The sequence below is a fragment of the Punica granatum genome, chromosome 5 (genome assembly GCF_007655135.1).
Source record: "Punica granatum isolate Tunisia-2019 chromosome 5, ASM765513v2, whole genome shotgun sequence".
Classification (NCBI taxonomy): Eukaryota; Viridiplantae; Streptophyta; class Magnoliopsida; order Myrtales; family Lythraceae; genus Punica; species Punica granatum.
The window spans coordinates 539,713-554,639 of record NC_045131.1 but is presented as its reverse complement, the minus strand read 5'-3'; the positions used below and the strand labels follow the sequence as shown (position 1 = coordinate 554,639).

Below are 14,927 nucleotides of genomic sequence, written 5' to 3'. Positions count from 1 at the left end.
AAAAAAGTATCATGTGTTGTGTACTCGTGATGTCGCGTGCGCTATAATAATTTCATTTGGATACATTCGTAAATTCAAATTGGTTTAAAAAATAGATTAAAGTGAGCTGTACAAAAACAGCCAATTATGGATCATAAGCACGCCTTATTAATTTGCATCATCAGCTTGCTTACCTGATCCATAGATAGCATTATAGCAACGTCATTTGATTGATGGAGCAATTGCATTGCATTCGCCATTTAGTGCCAAAGTATTTTGTCCCCAAAAAGAAAAAGAAAAAATGAGAAAAGAAACTGCAGAGACGATATATATATATATATATATTGTTCAGCAAAATATAATAAAATTTTTTAATTAAATGAAAAATTCCAATTAATGACATGGACGGAATGTTACGGACAGTACATACATACTACTTCTACTCGGGGATTGGGACAAGCGCAGGTCGCCAGGCTCTCCTCAGCAGCCGATACCGGAACGGCCCCACCGAGGGCCGCAGAGAGCCGGTGTACCGCCGGCGCAGCACTGAGCTGATCTCCGGAGTTGCCGCAGTGCCTGTCACCAGACGCTCTCCAATTTCAGTATCTCCTCCATTGTCCGATGGCGATTCTGTCCCTTCCAATGGTGGGGACGATGACACGAACAGGTCCTTCAATTTACGGCGCGATCTGAGACTACTGCCCGCTCTCTCCATCTGTGAATCCTCGTGGCCGGCGGCGAATTTGACTTCGGGAGAATTGGAGCGGAATTGCCGGCGATCGTCGGAGTGGTCGAGGAGCATGCGCAATGTCTTTCTGCGGCGGCGGCGGAGGTGCACGACGGGGCTGGCTGAGGGGCTCCGGGTGGTACTTCCAGAAACTGCACAGCTTGTCGTGAGGTGCTTCACTTTCTGCAGACTCCCCATTCCGTCCCTCCCTCCCTCCCTCGAACTGTTTCCGTTTGTACGGAATTGTGAAATGAGAGGAATCAAGATCTGATTTTGCTACAGAAAATCGCTACAAGACGAGCATCGGCATTTACATCGCATCCCAATTGGGCGATTGTTTTGCAGCATTTGCCTTCCTTCAGTTACGGAAGAATCACTCACTGCACAACTATTTATACATACGAGACAGAAGGGGCAGGCAGAGGGGGGAGAGAGAGAGAGAGACAAGGAAAGAGACGCCCCGGGCTTTTGGAATCGAAGAAGCCCGGGGGGGGGGTTGGATTTTCCTGGTTGGTTAACGTTGTCTGGGCCTTTTATTTATAGGAGCCCTTTAGGTTTTCTCCTTCGTCTGTCGGGGGCTAAATGAGTTACACGTGGCGGCCTATTGGGAATCCTAGCGAGAAACCTTATGAGGGCGCTGGCCATGAATATGACATGGAGGCATGGACTGAAGATGCTGAAATGATTCCCTTTTCTCCCCATCTAAAGGGAACAATGCGACAAATGGTTTCCATTCGAGAAGAAAACTTTTCTTTTCCATTTGAACCCCACTCGACAAAACTTATTGCCGGACAAGATTATTCCCCTCCCGAATTAAAAAAATGGCGAGGCATGTCCTAAGTAAGATGGAGCTCAGTTTAGGAAATGAGCGTAGTTTTTTATTACAAGAGTTGTTTCATACGCGAATGTAAGTATCAACTGTTTGTGCAACATTACATATCAAAATACTCCATTGAATTACTTAAATTTGACAAAGAATCCCTCAAAACTATAGATGGGTAAAGATGGGAGGAGAACAATTTCACGACATTCATAGTCATTGGCTCCATTACTTATGCGTATGTACATTGCCCTCGAATTCTCCCTGTTGCCTCTCCCATTTATCTCCTATGGACAATCAAGAGAAGAGATAGAGCTAATGGTACAATGATATCGAATGCTTCACCGTTCAAACACATACAAATTACGACTCTAAATTGTGTGCGCCACATCTATTCTATAAATTCATGCAAAAAAGAACCCGGAAAGGACAACTCGCCTGCTAGACTAGAAGGAATTAGGGGTATTAGAGTTGCTGACCCATTTATCGGTCAAAGCTGAGTCGGGTGAAAACGGGGGAGGGACAACGTTGTTCTTCAGAAAACCGGTATCATCAGACGACCGAATGTCCATCTCGACAACCTCACCGCTCTGAAAACTATTCCCCTCGTTCTTTATCCTTCTCAAGGCTTCCAAGACTTCCAACATAGTGGGCCTCATGTCCCTCTCCTGCTGCAAGCACCTGAAAGCCAGCTCTGCCACCAGAGTTGCCATCCTCCTCACCGAATAATCTCCCTCGAATCCTAGAGAAGGATCGACCAGCTCGTGAAGTGTGTGGTTTTGTATCTTGTTAACTGCCATGTTTGCCAAGTTTATATCATGGCGGTGTCTGTTTGTGTCCACTGCAGGTTTTGATGAGATGAGCTCGCAGAGGACAACCCCGAAGCTGTACACATCGCTCTTGTCTGTGAGTTGGTAGCACTGGTAGTACTCCGGATCGACATAGCCCGGGGTTCCCTGCGGGGCTGTGGACACATGGGTGACGTCGTTGGGGAACAATCTCGACAGGCCGAAATCAGCCACTTTGACGCGGAAATTGTTGTCTAGAAGGATGTTGTTTGTCTTAACATCACGGTGTATGACATCAGACTCATGAAGGTAGGCCAATGCATCAGCAGTCTCGATCGCTATGTTCAGTCGGACCTTCCACGGGACCAAACCCAAGCCAGCTCTCTTCCCATGTAGGTGATCGGCAACCGTTCCGTTCGGGATGAACTCATAGACTAACAAGAGCTCCCGGCTCCTTCTCGAGGTGCACCCATACAGAGTCACGAGGTTCTCGTGCCTTAACCGAGTAAGGATTTCAACTTCATTCATGAACTGCTCAACCCGTTTCATGTTGTTCTCATAAAGACGCTTCACTGCAACTACTCGTCCATCGTGCAGCTCACCTGTCAAGTTAATCAAGTCAGACTCATTATGAAATCGGCAGAATGAGACACTCACTAAAGACGGCATGGCGCATTAATTTTCTTGGACCTTTTCTCTTACCGTAGTAAACAGTTCCAAATCCACCGTCTCCAAGTTCCCTAGCAGGATCAAAATTGTGAGTGGCCTCTTCTAACTCCACATAACTGAACACCTGAACTCCGAAATAGGTGCTGCCCTTTTCGAGGTCGGACTTTGAAGATGGATAAGAAGGGGTGGTTCGGGAATAACTGGTCGTGGAAATTGGCAGGATTCCTTTACTCGAAGGAGGAGGGCCGGAGATGTCCTTGCTTCGACTCTCTGCAGCAGAAGCAGCTGCAGCTGCAGCTTCTCTTATTCTCCTCTTCTTTGTTCTAATAGAGAAGATCCAGAACCCAAGCAGAAGGCCAGTAAGACCAGCTCCAGCAAGAGCAAGGCCTGCACGATTTACGAAGAGGGCTTATAATTCTAAAGTCCAACACCGATGCAGTAACAGATTTTGCATTATTTACAAACACGAATCGAATATATTACCTATGCCGAGAGTTACTTGATTCTTGCTCCCTGCACCATCAGATCAAGAACTATCAGTTTAAGTCAAATGGACCCGAAGCAATTCATATATGGAACATATAGTCACCCTCTAATCTTTTGAACAGTGAAGCAAAAGGGTGAGCATCTCCAGAGAGATCAAGTTAGCAAGAGACTGAAGAAAACAAAGAAAATTGAACTACACTACACAATTTCCGGGGCAACCTGGGCAAGTATATGCTTTGCTCCTATACACAACAAGAATTCTCTCATCCACATCTATTTGGTATGACCTGGACTAAAGGGTAGCAATCCCTCATACTCCGGAGTCCCGATCTTTGAGACATTAAACCGGTCAACCTTGTCCTCACTAATTCACGCCAAGTGATCAAAACAGGAGAACTAACTGAAGTGGGAATTAGATAATGGAGCTCCACATTTGACAATTGTTCGAGAAACAGAGCCCCCAGAATAAGATATTAAAGATAAAGTGCCATCTGAAGGATCGCCTAGAGAGCTATTTCAGTAATACCTGAAACCGAACAGACCCGATCACCGCAAACACAGATGGGAGCGCCCAAAACGGAATCAAAACCGCACTCCCCACTGATCCCCCGACACTTCCCGCACTCCTCATCGTATGGATTCGTGTAATTCACCAAGAAGCCCTCCATCAGAGCCTCCTTAAGCATAGACCGATTCTCGGTGAGCATAGCCACAGCAGACTGTAGAATCGGGACCGTGACGCTCACGTTACACTTGCTCACGTTCAGTATTGGGTCGTTAGGGATCGGACCCATCAAGTAATAGGAAGCGCTCATGCTGCCGTTGATCACGCAGTTGAACATGTTCAGGGGCTGAAGGGTCATGAGGGTGTTGCAGCCGTAAAAGAGGGTAAGGTCCTCGTTCTCCGGCCCGTAAGTGAAGATCGTGGAGTTGAGGGTGGTGTTGGGGTAATTGCCGTCCAAGCAAGTGTTGTTGTAGAGGTCGGAGCGGGACAGGACGAACGAGCGCCGGGTTTGGTCCAGCTCAAGAATATGGTAGCTCATTGACCCGGCTCTAAGCAAGGCCGAATCATTGCCGGGGCACGCGAGGCGGAACTCGGGGGGACCGCAGTGGCCTGGGCGGCCGCCGCCGGTGAAGGGGTAGGAGAGGTTGCGGAGAGGGCCGCAGTCGAAGGTGGTGGAGCAGTTGGCGGGGGATGGGGATGGGGATGGGGATGGGGATGGCGATGCGGAGCAGATAGGGAATGCAGAAGCGAAGGCGGAGAGGAGGAGGAGGAGGAGGAGGAGGGGGAAGAAAGGGCGGTGGCGCATCGTGGTGGGAGGGGAGTGCGATGCGGGAGGAGGAGGAAGGGAGAAGGAGAACTGAGAAGCGTCATCAGACTGATGGAGGAGGAGAGAGGACAGGAGCAGTTGAGGGAGGTGGGGGCCTATGCTGCGGAGAATTTGGCTCTGGCGGGATTTGACTGTTGACTTTTTTTTACAGCAACAGTCTGAATCCAGGAGAGTCAAAAGAGAGCTGGCTTTGGTTGACTGAGGACTCAATTGTCAATTCAGTCTCAGTCTCTTTCTTCTGTTCCTCTTATTTTATTCTATTTATATTTATTTATTTTTTAACATATTTCTATTTATTTATTATTATTATTATTATTTTTATTTTTGAATTGGACTTGTTGGCTGCTGAACTAGAAGAAAATATTATGTGAGACTTACACGTACACTTTAATATACAATTTTTCATTTGGTATTAAATACATTTATTACTTTTATATTTTATTGATATTTGATTGGAACAAGCTCATGTCATATTGATGTGTTAGTACCATTTAATACTTTTTCGACAGACGACAAAAATTTACGTCCATTAGCTATTGGTGTGTATATATATATATATATATATATATTTCTAGAGGAGATATTATCATAGCCTATATATATCGACATAATATATATTTTTTGGGTAAATTAAATTACTCTAGATATCTTTCTTCGGTAAATTAAATCCAGGCAAAGGGGTTGGGGAGGGCAGCTGATGAGATGAATGGGCATCTTTGGGATGGGCTGGGCCCCCGCTACAATGATAATTTGGTGTGGAATTAATTATTAATAAGATTAAGAAGAAAATGGCGACATGATTGATACAGGTAGATATATAATTAATATCTTATAAAAAAAAGACATATAATTAACGTTTCAAATAGACAGATCTTCCATGGGTCATGGGTGGTCACGATATAATAAAATAAAGATATATTAAATTAAATTCGATATGTGATGTATGCTGTTTCTAGGAAACATGAAAGCTTTAAATTAAGGAAAATAAAACTTAATTTAAAGGGAAGTTGCAGACATGCATATATTCTTTAGTTGCATTTTATCTTATCTTTTAATATATATACTATTATAAAAGGAGGACACTCTGGTGTAACTTTTTTTTGTGGGAAATTATGCATATTACATATAATTCAACTAATAAGAATCACAAAAGTGAGATTAAAATGATAAATTTCTTATTCATAACTAATCACTAACTCCGAACCTACTCTCTCTCCTCCTATATATATTGTCTCGTCTCTCCTCACACTTTTCAACACATCCTGGCAACTAATTAATTTTAATGAAAGCTTCCTCTTTTTATTATTATTATTGTTGTTGTTATTCGTTGACTATGTAAATGTATATGTCTAATGAGCAAATTATAAAAAAAAGGTATAAATGAGCAATATTAATGTTTTTCACTAATTATTATTTTCTTCTTTTGCTAAGATTTTTCAGCCTAATTAGAGTAATTTCATAAAAAAAATATAGTCTTCTGATGCTTATTTATTTTTCATTTTTCATAGAATTTATTTTTAAAATTTTCTAGTTACAAATTCCTCTATATATATATATATAAATAATATGGGGGCTAATCGGTCCATGTATTGCAGGTTATTCCCTGGCATGAGGTGAAGGAGATGAGGCCCTTAGGAATGGACCATTAGGCCCAACAACCGGCGTCGTTATGGGGCCCAACGTAGCTGGGTTATTGATTGCTCAACCTCAGAAGAGAATTCCTCTCTAGACATCGACTGTTGCAACTAATTTTCAGCTGTGACCATCCGCAGCCGTACCAACAGCACAACCCAGATGGCTGTGGAGATGACACAGAAAGTAAAGGGAGATATGACCCGAGAAAACGGAATCGATATCTTTTTGTTAATTAGCATAGACAGGCTGGCCCAATAGAATAGATTTCCATGTTCCTAATCCTATATATTCTACAACATAATATAATATATATTTGCTGGTGTTTGTTGACTCCTCCGGTTTCTCCCAAGAACGAGCAATATGTATATAGATATTTTCTCAATTGTTAATGAAGATAAACATCGTTGGTCGTCTTCGGCAACCTGCGGCTGTCTTTTGTTGACCGCTTTATGCAGATGTAACTAGAAGGATGTTGAATTCTCTTGCTTATTCTTATGGGTTGTCTTACGGCTCATGAAAGCTGATCCCACAGGCTCCGTACGTGACATGGACTAGATTGGGGAAGGAAGAGATATTCATGAATTTTGGCGGGGGGTACTGTCGTGGGGAACCATTCTTGCAATCAATCAATCAATGGAGAAGATATTGAATGTAAAAATTGACTAGAAATTCACCCGGCACGACTCAGTCATACCGGAAACTTTGTGGAACGAGAAGGCTCTTAGATACCCAGATTGAGTTCTAAGCTCTGGTTTCTATCTTAGGACTTGGCCGTGAGCTTTTTCCCTAAAAATTTGGTGCTAACAGCTAAAGTTTTGGCATTGTTATGAATAATAAATTCGCCATGTACCAATTTGTCTCAGCTATCAACTCATCAGACCTAAGATATCAGGTAGGAAGGATTTAGGGAACTCACCTCCACAAGTGGATGAGTAGGACTTATCGGAACAATAGCATGCGAAATCAACCAAATTTGGCTCCCTCCCGCATTGACCGCCTGATTGGATGCACGCCTGGCATCTACCGCTATCATTCGCCGCCCACTGCAGCCCGAAACCGGCCTCAAGAGCCGCCTCCACGCTGGCCTGAGTTGGAAGATCCTCTATCGTCTGAATTGCTGACCTGTTCGCTGGCACGACAACACTCGTGTCGCAACTCCCAAAGTAACTCGTGAGTTGTGCCCCGATTGACACACCAACAACGGTGATATCTTCTGGGCTCCTTGTTAGGAAATATCCAGGACTATCAGTACTGCCATTGACCGAGCACTTGAACTGACTCGTAGTGTTCAGGGATTGCGAGACTGACGCGGGCGGAGTATCACAGCCGTAATAGAGAGTCAGGTTGGTCGCCACTGTGTCTGAGCTGTAGGAGAAAATGTTCGTATCTATGCTGCTGTTATGGAGATACTGGGGACAGATGGTGCTGTTGTAATCCGCTCTCGCTACGGTGAAGAGACGGGAGGAGTTATCCACCCGAAGGACTCGGTAGCTTAGCCCTGAGATATTGATCTGCAGGCTTGTGTCATCTACACAGGTTAGCTGGAAATCCGACGAGAGACCACAGTAGTCCGCCCGATTCACTCCCCAGAAAGGGTAGCTCACATTCTGCGCGGTGCCGCATTGGATTGGGGCGCTGCAGTTTGTATACTCAGCTTTGTCGGCCGCGAGAGATGCCGGGACTTGGATCAGGATGAGGGCGATGCAGAAGAGGCATAGAGGTATTAAGCTCGCGAAGGAGCTTTGCTGAATCATTTCCGCTCCGGTAAGGGACAGGGAGGAAGAGAAGGCTGGAAAGAGGAATTTGGGTAGCAGAAGAGAAGGTGGAGATGGTGGTTTGATTTTTATTCTACATCTACAGCAGCGGTCATGGTAATTAAAAAAATAAAATACAAGAATTGGGTGGAATTTGACTTGGAAACAGGGGAGGGGATGGAATGGAATTGTCCAAAGAGAAGGTTCTATTGGGAAAACTTGCCGTGCCAAACAATATGGGCCAAAATAGGTGACCAGATCTGGTCCTATTTGAAGTGATATTTCCTACGTATAAATTTTGTACAAGACTAACTGATCGATTTCCAAACCGTCCACGGAATCTAGATGGTCTCTTAGTTAACAGCTTCAGGACAAGATACCTGACCATGTGAACTAATATCCAAGAAGGTCCTGTCTGTCCATGTTTTCTTGGGCTTGAAATGGTCCAGTTCGTGTGTGATTCGGGAATGGTATCGCAAGGATACGACTTTCCAGTTCGTGTCTGAATTGGGAACGGTACCGCAAAGGATCAAAAGTCAGCAAAAGTGAGCTCCAAATTCAAGATCATGACGTAACCATCATACCTGACCCAGTGTTGCCCTCCAAGTTTGTTTCTCAAGCAAACCATGGACGACAGGGGTGGCTGTGACAGAACACAGACTCCATGGAGCCTTTAGACATCAGAAGAACGATGTAATCAACTCATGAGCCTTGAGACATCAGAAAATTGATGTCCTTGCGAATCAGATGGAGGAAACACGAATAATATGTTCACAGCCTAAGGTTGGTGATGATTGTTGTGGAGGACTGTATCAATATCAGGTAACTTATCTTGGTTCACGGCTTAAGAACTTTGGAGCTCCCCCGGTGATATCTGTTACCAGCTACTTAAAGTATGAGTGATTAGGGGTTTCATAGGCCTGGGGGGAGGATCCAGACTGCACAACTCACCCCGAGGAGGACAATACAGTGCGACTAGTAACTATGATATAGATAGCTAGGTGGGTGATGACCGTAACAGAACTAGAGTACTCAGGCAATACTAGCTATTTGAAGCAATATCCTTTGGCCTGGCTTCTGGGAACTGGCAATCTGGAATTCTAAGGGACATCCGACGGAGCACTTGGGACCTGTTATATTCTAAGGACATCTTAATTTTTTTCATCTTCTTGGAATCATCTAAACACTTGTGGTTTAACTGGATTTTTCCTTCATAAACTATAGGCGATATTCATTGTCACAAGGGCTCCGAGACTACAGATATGAGTTCTGCTATATCCTTCGCACATTCAATGCCATGGAAGTGTATGTTTCAAATCAGATATTATATGATTTACGCTTTGCAGCTGCGGTCAAATGTCAAGTATTAGGTGAGAGGACAAATTGAATATGGAGGATCTCGTCATGTTCACCTCACACTCTCTTCATGGAGGGTTGAAAAACCGGCCATGAAAGGGATAATTGGGGCAGAAATAGTAGGTGAGGAAATTGTCAAACTTTTCTTTATCATCCTAAAATTCTAGAAACCATTAAGCAAGCGCGTAACAGCGTCTGATGGAAACCCATTGAGTGAGAACCCATATAGCCATCGGACCACGGGACGTTTGCGAGCCCCACAGATCCATCCAATGATTCATACTGGCTGGATTGGCAAAACCGGTCTAGCTTAGATATTGTAGTGAAACATAAAGTTTCCCAAGTTTAAGAAGTGACAGTCACATACCTTGATCCTTGGACTGTCCCTGAGGGCCTGCAGCTGATGAGGGAGAGCAAGTTCTCGACCCTGAGGATTGATCGGCACAGTAACATGTGGTCTGATTCACAGAGGAATCATACCCGCAGACTCCATTTGAGCTCGTGCAGTCTTCACAAGCTGCATAATCCGCTTTAAGGCTGACCTCGAACCCTTCCTGCAAAACCTTAGGCAAACTGTTTGAACTATTGCCAATATCTGTAAGAAGTGCCTGTGAGACCGGGACCACAACGCTACTGAAACAAATTCCTGCACCGTGGTTTCCCAGTAAAGTATACCCGTCGTTGGAAGCAATCCCGTTTATATTGCAAGTGAATTTGCCAGGGATATTCAGGACCCCGTTTGGTGGGCAACCATAGACCATTGTGAAATTTATGTATCCCGGCGCCAAATCCAAGAGCGCTGGATCAAGGGTCGTGTTGGTGAACTTGGATGGGCAGAGTCCATTGGCGTAGTCTTGTCTCGAGATCTTGAGAACTTGGGTCTCTGGATAGACACCGAGGACTTGGTAGTCCACGCTTGCTATGACAATCTTGGCAGTGGTATTGTTTTCACAACTCAGCTCCAAATCGGGATACCCGCAACCGCTAGCTCGAATACCACCCCAGAAAGGGTAGCCCACGTCCTTGATGCTTCCGCAGCTGAAAAGATTGCTGCAGCTTGAGTACAACTCATTGCTGTGAGATGGAGGAATCTCAAGCAAGATCAAGAAAGCGGATATTAGCGAGAGGAGAAGAGTGGATGATGATGATGATGAAAGTTGGGAACCCATTGAAGGAAATTGGAAGGTTCATTCAAGGGCAAGCGAATATAGATGAGAATGAGATGTGCAGCTTGCTTGGTCTGGGAGAAATAAGTAAGTGGCAGAGGATGGAATATTGGGTGAGGGTGATGCCAACGTCTGGGGGAAGACGATCAAATGGAAGACTTGGAAACTTTGGATGTTTTGTTGACTTGAAGCAGAAGAAGGAAATATTTACTTACATTACGTGGAAGGATTTGGTCGTCCGAGTGAGCCTAGCTAGGTCCTGTGGAAGATCACCAATAAGCATGCAAAACATAGGCCCACAAGCAAGGCCAAAATTAGCTTGCTCTGTACCCAACCCCACCCACCCGTCATGATATGGCCTGGGCTAGCTGCTAATATTACAGTTCATTCTGTATAAACGATTGAACGTCCCACCAGGATCAGAACTAGGCGCTCACTTGCAAAATCAACGTCTCATTATATCGTAAAAGTACTGCAAAACCTGTGTATAAAGGATAAGTCGGGTTGCGGAGTCAAAGAGTGAGAATGGAACTTGGAAGCACGAGAGTTGAAACCCTGCGTGTAAAGGATATTCGTATTGGAAGGAGAAACGAGTTAATAAAGGGTGCAGAAGTCTGTTGATGATTTTATCACCTAACATTAAGGTGGAAAAATATGTGTCGTGGCCTAGTCTTTCCTCTGACTCCAACTCCTGGGTGAGAAACATAGAGAAGCCTCCAAAACCAATTGGGCGTTGGAAAGAAGGTGGGGCTTACTCGAGTTGAATAAAACAGTTGCAAAAACAGAGTTAGCACGTCGAACCAATGGGAATACATTTACAAATCAAATTGCAGATTAACTGATTTAAAGATTTGGATCCAGATTAGTTTTCGTGGTTACAGTAAGTGCAACTCGGTCGAGCGGTAGGCTCAAGCCAGTCTAAGACCCATGGAAAATGGATTTCATCCGGAAAAACTTTTACCACGATGAGCTCCATGGAGAGGGCTCGTGCACAACTACACAGGAGCAGGTAGAGTACGAAAAGGACGGACAGCCTAACGAGAGTTACAAGACTTAACTCCTCTACCATCAAGATCAGTCACCCCTCCCAATTCCAGTAAGAACTTGCTGAGCCAATCAAATCCTATACTAGCACGCACAACACCTGGAGCAGGAACAGAAGGATAAATGGCTCTTGCAATAAATACACTTCTCGAACATTCGAATAAAAGCAAGAGCACAAATACAACAATTTCAAACCTCCAGTAGACTACTACGGCGCAGTTGAAACTAGGAACAGATATCACCAAATTGATGATAGATACAGCAAGAAGAAGAGGAACCTAGCAGCTAGGAAGCAGCTTCAGTAACAATGTCCTGAAGCTTCCTTTCCATGACTTCAGAGCAGATCTGTCCCATCATCCTGTAAAAGGACATGAGATCAGATAATTGCTCCACCGACATCTTTCCTATCACTAACCGAGCAATCTTCTCCCTCTCCTCGTTCAGCTTTAGCCTCTCTAGATACGAACCTCCATTCCTCACCGTCGCTCCCATCTGCTTTAGCCTGGTCTCTTGTTGCAGACTTAATGCTGTGTTCGACTGGAATTACGTGATAAATATGTGTTAACTCAAAGAGAGAAACTTTCCACATGGACAGAAAACTGAAATTCAGGAATGCATTGAAAGGGAAGAAAATTGGCCAGTTAGCACAAAAGTACTACCTCAAGGAATTCTGCACCCGCTTTAAGCTCAGATTCCTTAGAAGAGGGCAAACCCTGCCCTTTGGTGTATAGGTTTCTAGCAAGCGAGAAGCTACGAACTATAATCTTCCTCTGCTTCTCCATCTCTTGGTCGAGCTTTACTGGCCTTGGTACTGAGGTTGAGCTGTTGAGCTTTTTCTGATATGCTCTCACAGCCTTCACAAACTCCTGCAGGACATCCATGCTTGTCAGATCACTTGTTTCTCAGTCCTAAAGTATCACAAGATCTATATTTGCTTCCCAAATATAATTTTTCAACTCAAAAGTTTCACATATCGCTTAAAGATAGGAAGTATTCCAAGGGCAATGACTTCATGATTCAAAACCTTAGAGTGGTCCCAATAGCCACTGACCCATTCTACTTCACAAATTGATAATCATTCGACTTGAGACATATGGAGTCGGGTTCACTTCATGCTAACTTTCATTTTCATCTCATGGCAACAGGTAAAAAGTAAGCAAGCACCAATTTTCGTGTGCCAATTAGGCCTCAGAAAATATGCCCCAGTAACAAAGTTTCTGCAAAGAGAAGACTTGATTTAAAATATTTAGAAGATGTTTTTGGATATATACCTGATAAGCGGAAGGGCATCCCGGGTAATCAAACTCATCAGAATCGGACTTCCTCATCCTCTCAGGGTGAAACTGGAGGCCCATGATGAACTTGCCCTCTTCAGGGTTGTAGGCATCAGGGTCATAGAACCCTTCGATCAGCCCATCAGGTGCAAAAGCCATTGGAACAAACCTCTGAGCCAATCTCTTAACTCCTTGGTGGTGATAGCTGTTCACCATTATCTCCATCTTCTCTTCGTCGAGAGAATCCTTAAACCACTGGTCCAGAGGCGTGTTCTCAACAACCTTAGCAGAATGTCTGTGCCCGTCGTAGTCATCGTAGTTGATGTGCGCCACTCTATTCTCTTCAGGGCATTTCTTTGTGAGCTCCTTCTCAATGTCTTGGTAGAGAGTACCTGCAGGCAGCGGACAATGAAATAAAATCATTGCTGTTTCTGTTTCTTTAAGAAAATGAATCCCTACCACGAGCCATTCGTGATGTCTACGTACACGTCCTTGTGATCGCTAGCTTAGATCGTGCCGTAACAGCGTGTCGAGTACATGTAAATCATCAGATCATGAACATATAAATGAGATGAGAGCATCAATTTCATCAGTACCTCCACAGGCCACATTCAAGACTTGGGAACCCCGGCAAATTCCAAGATAAGGGATATTCCTCTCGAGGCATAGCTTTGCGAGTCTCATCTCGATCGAGTCCTTCTCTTTGTCAATGGCCGTGTCGCTCGCATGGAGCTTCCGGATCTCCTCCAGCTCCTCCAGTGAGAGTCCAGATGCGTCGGGCTCGTACAATGACGGGTCGATGTCCTCTCCTTCGCAGAGGAGAACGCCGTGGATCGGCTCGAAGCTGTCCAGCAACATGTGGACCCCACTGACCCTCGGAACTATGACGGGCACGGCCCCATATCCGACGACGAGATCGAGATGGTACTCTCCTGGAAATCCATATAAGAGACGGAAAGTTGGTATAATTATATATGGATATGAAATGAGAAAAATTTAGCGTCAACGTAAACAAGACATCTGTGATAATAGTCACTCACTATTGTCGAATAAACTAGAATTTCCTGCATTCAAGTTCTTGTGGACAGGACATCCCAGACGCTCAAAGTTAGGAAAAAAGACTTAAGAGAGAGAGAGAGAGAGAGATGCATGCACATACCTACGAAATCGACGAACTTGTTCTTGCGAACACTACGCCGAGAGACGATAAGGACGCGGGGAAGGACGACGGAGAGATCAGAGGTCATGGCTGATGGTCACTGGGCGGCTTGGGGAATGAATCAGTCGATGAATATAAATATGTCAGACGAGAGAGAATATAAATATAAATATATATATATATATGTGTGTGTGTGTGTGAATATCAGGTGGTGGTGATGATGATGATGATGATGATGAGGAGGAGGAGGAGGAAGAGGGGTATTGTGGGGGGGGGGGGGGGGGGGGGGGGGGGGGGGGGAGAGGAGAGGGCTGAGGAGTGCAGGCGTCAGGCAGGAAGAAGCAGAAATTAAAAAGTTCTTAGGAGGCTTGTCTTGTGTGTTGTCTGCTGCTACGTGAAGCCCTCCTGTCTTCTGCGAAGGGGTAATTATAGAGGAGGAGTGGACGCAGAGCAGAGCAGAGCGGAACAATGATGTTATTGATTTTTGTGTATTGTGTTGTATGGGTATATGGGGGGGGGGGGGGGGGGTGGAGGAGAGACGAGACGAGACGATTACGATTCAGGGCAGGTGGATTAACCTCCTGCACCGACAGGGCATGTAGGCCCAGCTCACGAAGGGGGCGGGCCCGTCTACCCTCTTGCTCTGGGCTCAGATGAACCCGGTGCGTGCATGCTTCACAGAGCGCCCCCCCCTCAATTTTGGGAACAAGAACAGAATAAACGACAGATCACACTATAT

At 44.9% G+C, this 14,927-nt stretch overlaps 3 protein-coding genes across 5 annotated transcripts; all 3 read right to left on the bottom strand.

The window, feature by feature from the left end:
* Window positions 1-336: 336 nt before the first annotated feature.
* Window positions 337-1,501, bottom strand: LOC116208587. Its single transcript, XM_031542114.1, has one exon. It carries the CDS (start codon window positions 902-904, stop codon window positions 419-421), a length of 486 nt encoding a protein of 161 aa, XP_031397974.1. The 5' UTR covers window positions 905-1,501; the 3' UTR covers window positions 337-418.
* Window positions 1,502-1,711: 210 nt separating this feature from the next.
* LOC116208583 (LEAF RUST 10 DISEASE-RESISTANCE LOCUS RECEPTOR-LIKE PROTEIN KINASE-like 1.3) lies at window positions 1,712-10,841 on the bottom strand. 3 transcript variants are annotated; one of them, XM_031542109.1, is made up of 4 exons: window positions 9,913-10,841; window positions 3,467-3,496; window positions 3,017-3,370; window positions 1,712-2,916 (listed from the first exon to the last, which is right to left on the bottom strand). In XM_031542109.1, exons 1-4 carry the CDS (start codon window positions 10,712-10,714, stop codon window positions 1,973-1,975), a joined length of 2,130 nt encoding a protein of 709 aa, XP_031397969.1. In that variant the 5' UTR covers window positions 10,715-10,841; the 3' UTR covers window positions 1,712-1,972. The 3 variants fall into 3 exon arrangements, with proteins under 3 accessions (XP_031397969.1, XP_031397968.1, XP_031397970.1); XM_031542108.1 differs by lacking the exon at window positions 9,913-10,841 and adding an exon at window positions 7,352-8,781; XM_031542110.1 differs by lacking the exon at window positions 9,913-10,841 and adding an exon at window positions 3,996-5,077 and having other exon boundaries at window positions 1,714-2,916.
* Window positions 10,842-11,856: 1,015 nt separating this feature from the next.
* On the bottom strand, window positions 11,857-14,410 carry LOC116208586 (putative glutamine amidotransferase GAT1_2.1). The gene is made up of 5 exons (XM_031542113.1): window positions 14,189-14,410; window positions 13,626-13,961; window positions 13,027-13,421; window positions 12,415-12,621; window positions 11,857-12,292 (listed from the first exon to the last, which is right to left on the bottom strand). Exons 1-5 carry the CDS (start codon window positions 14,274-14,276, stop codon window positions 12,041-12,043), a joined length of 1,278 nt encoding a protein of 425 aa, XP_031397973.1. The 5' UTR covers window positions 14,277-14,410; the 3' UTR covers window positions 11,857-12,040.
* Window positions 14,411-14,927: the final 517 nt, after the last annotated feature.

Excerpts from the sequence above, each read along its gene's own strand:
- LOC116208586 (XM_031542113.1), bottom strand. The coding sequence starts at position 14,276 with ATGACCTCTGATCTCTCCGTCGTCCTTCCCCGCGTCCTTATCGTCTCT. Across the intron at positions 13,962-14,188 it reads CAAGTTCGTCGATTTCGTAG|GAGAGTACCATCTCGATCTC; the intron begins GTATGTGCATGC and ends ATGGATTTCCAG. Across the intron at positions 12,293-12,414 it reads CGGGTGCAGAATTCCTTGAG|TCGAACACAGCATTAAGTCT; the intron begins GTAGTACTTTTG and ends ACGTAATTCCAG.
- LOC116208587 (XM_031542114.1), bottom strand. The coding sequence starts at position 904 with ATGGGGAGTCTGCAGAAAGTGAAGCACCTCACGACAAGCTGTGCAGTT.
- LOC116208583 (XM_031542108.1), bottom strand. The coding sequence starts at position 8,189 with ATGATTCAGCAAAGCTCCTTCGCGAGCTTAATACCTCTATGCCTCTTC. Across the intron at positions 3,497-7,351 it reads CTACTCATCCACTTGTGGAG|GGAGCAAGAATCAAGTAACT; the intron begins GTGAGTTCCCTA and ends CTGATGGTGCAG. Across the intron at positions 2,917-3,016 it reads ATTTGGAACTGTTTACTACG|GTGAGCTGCACGATGGACGA; the intron begins GTAAGAGAAAAG and ends TTAACTTGACAG.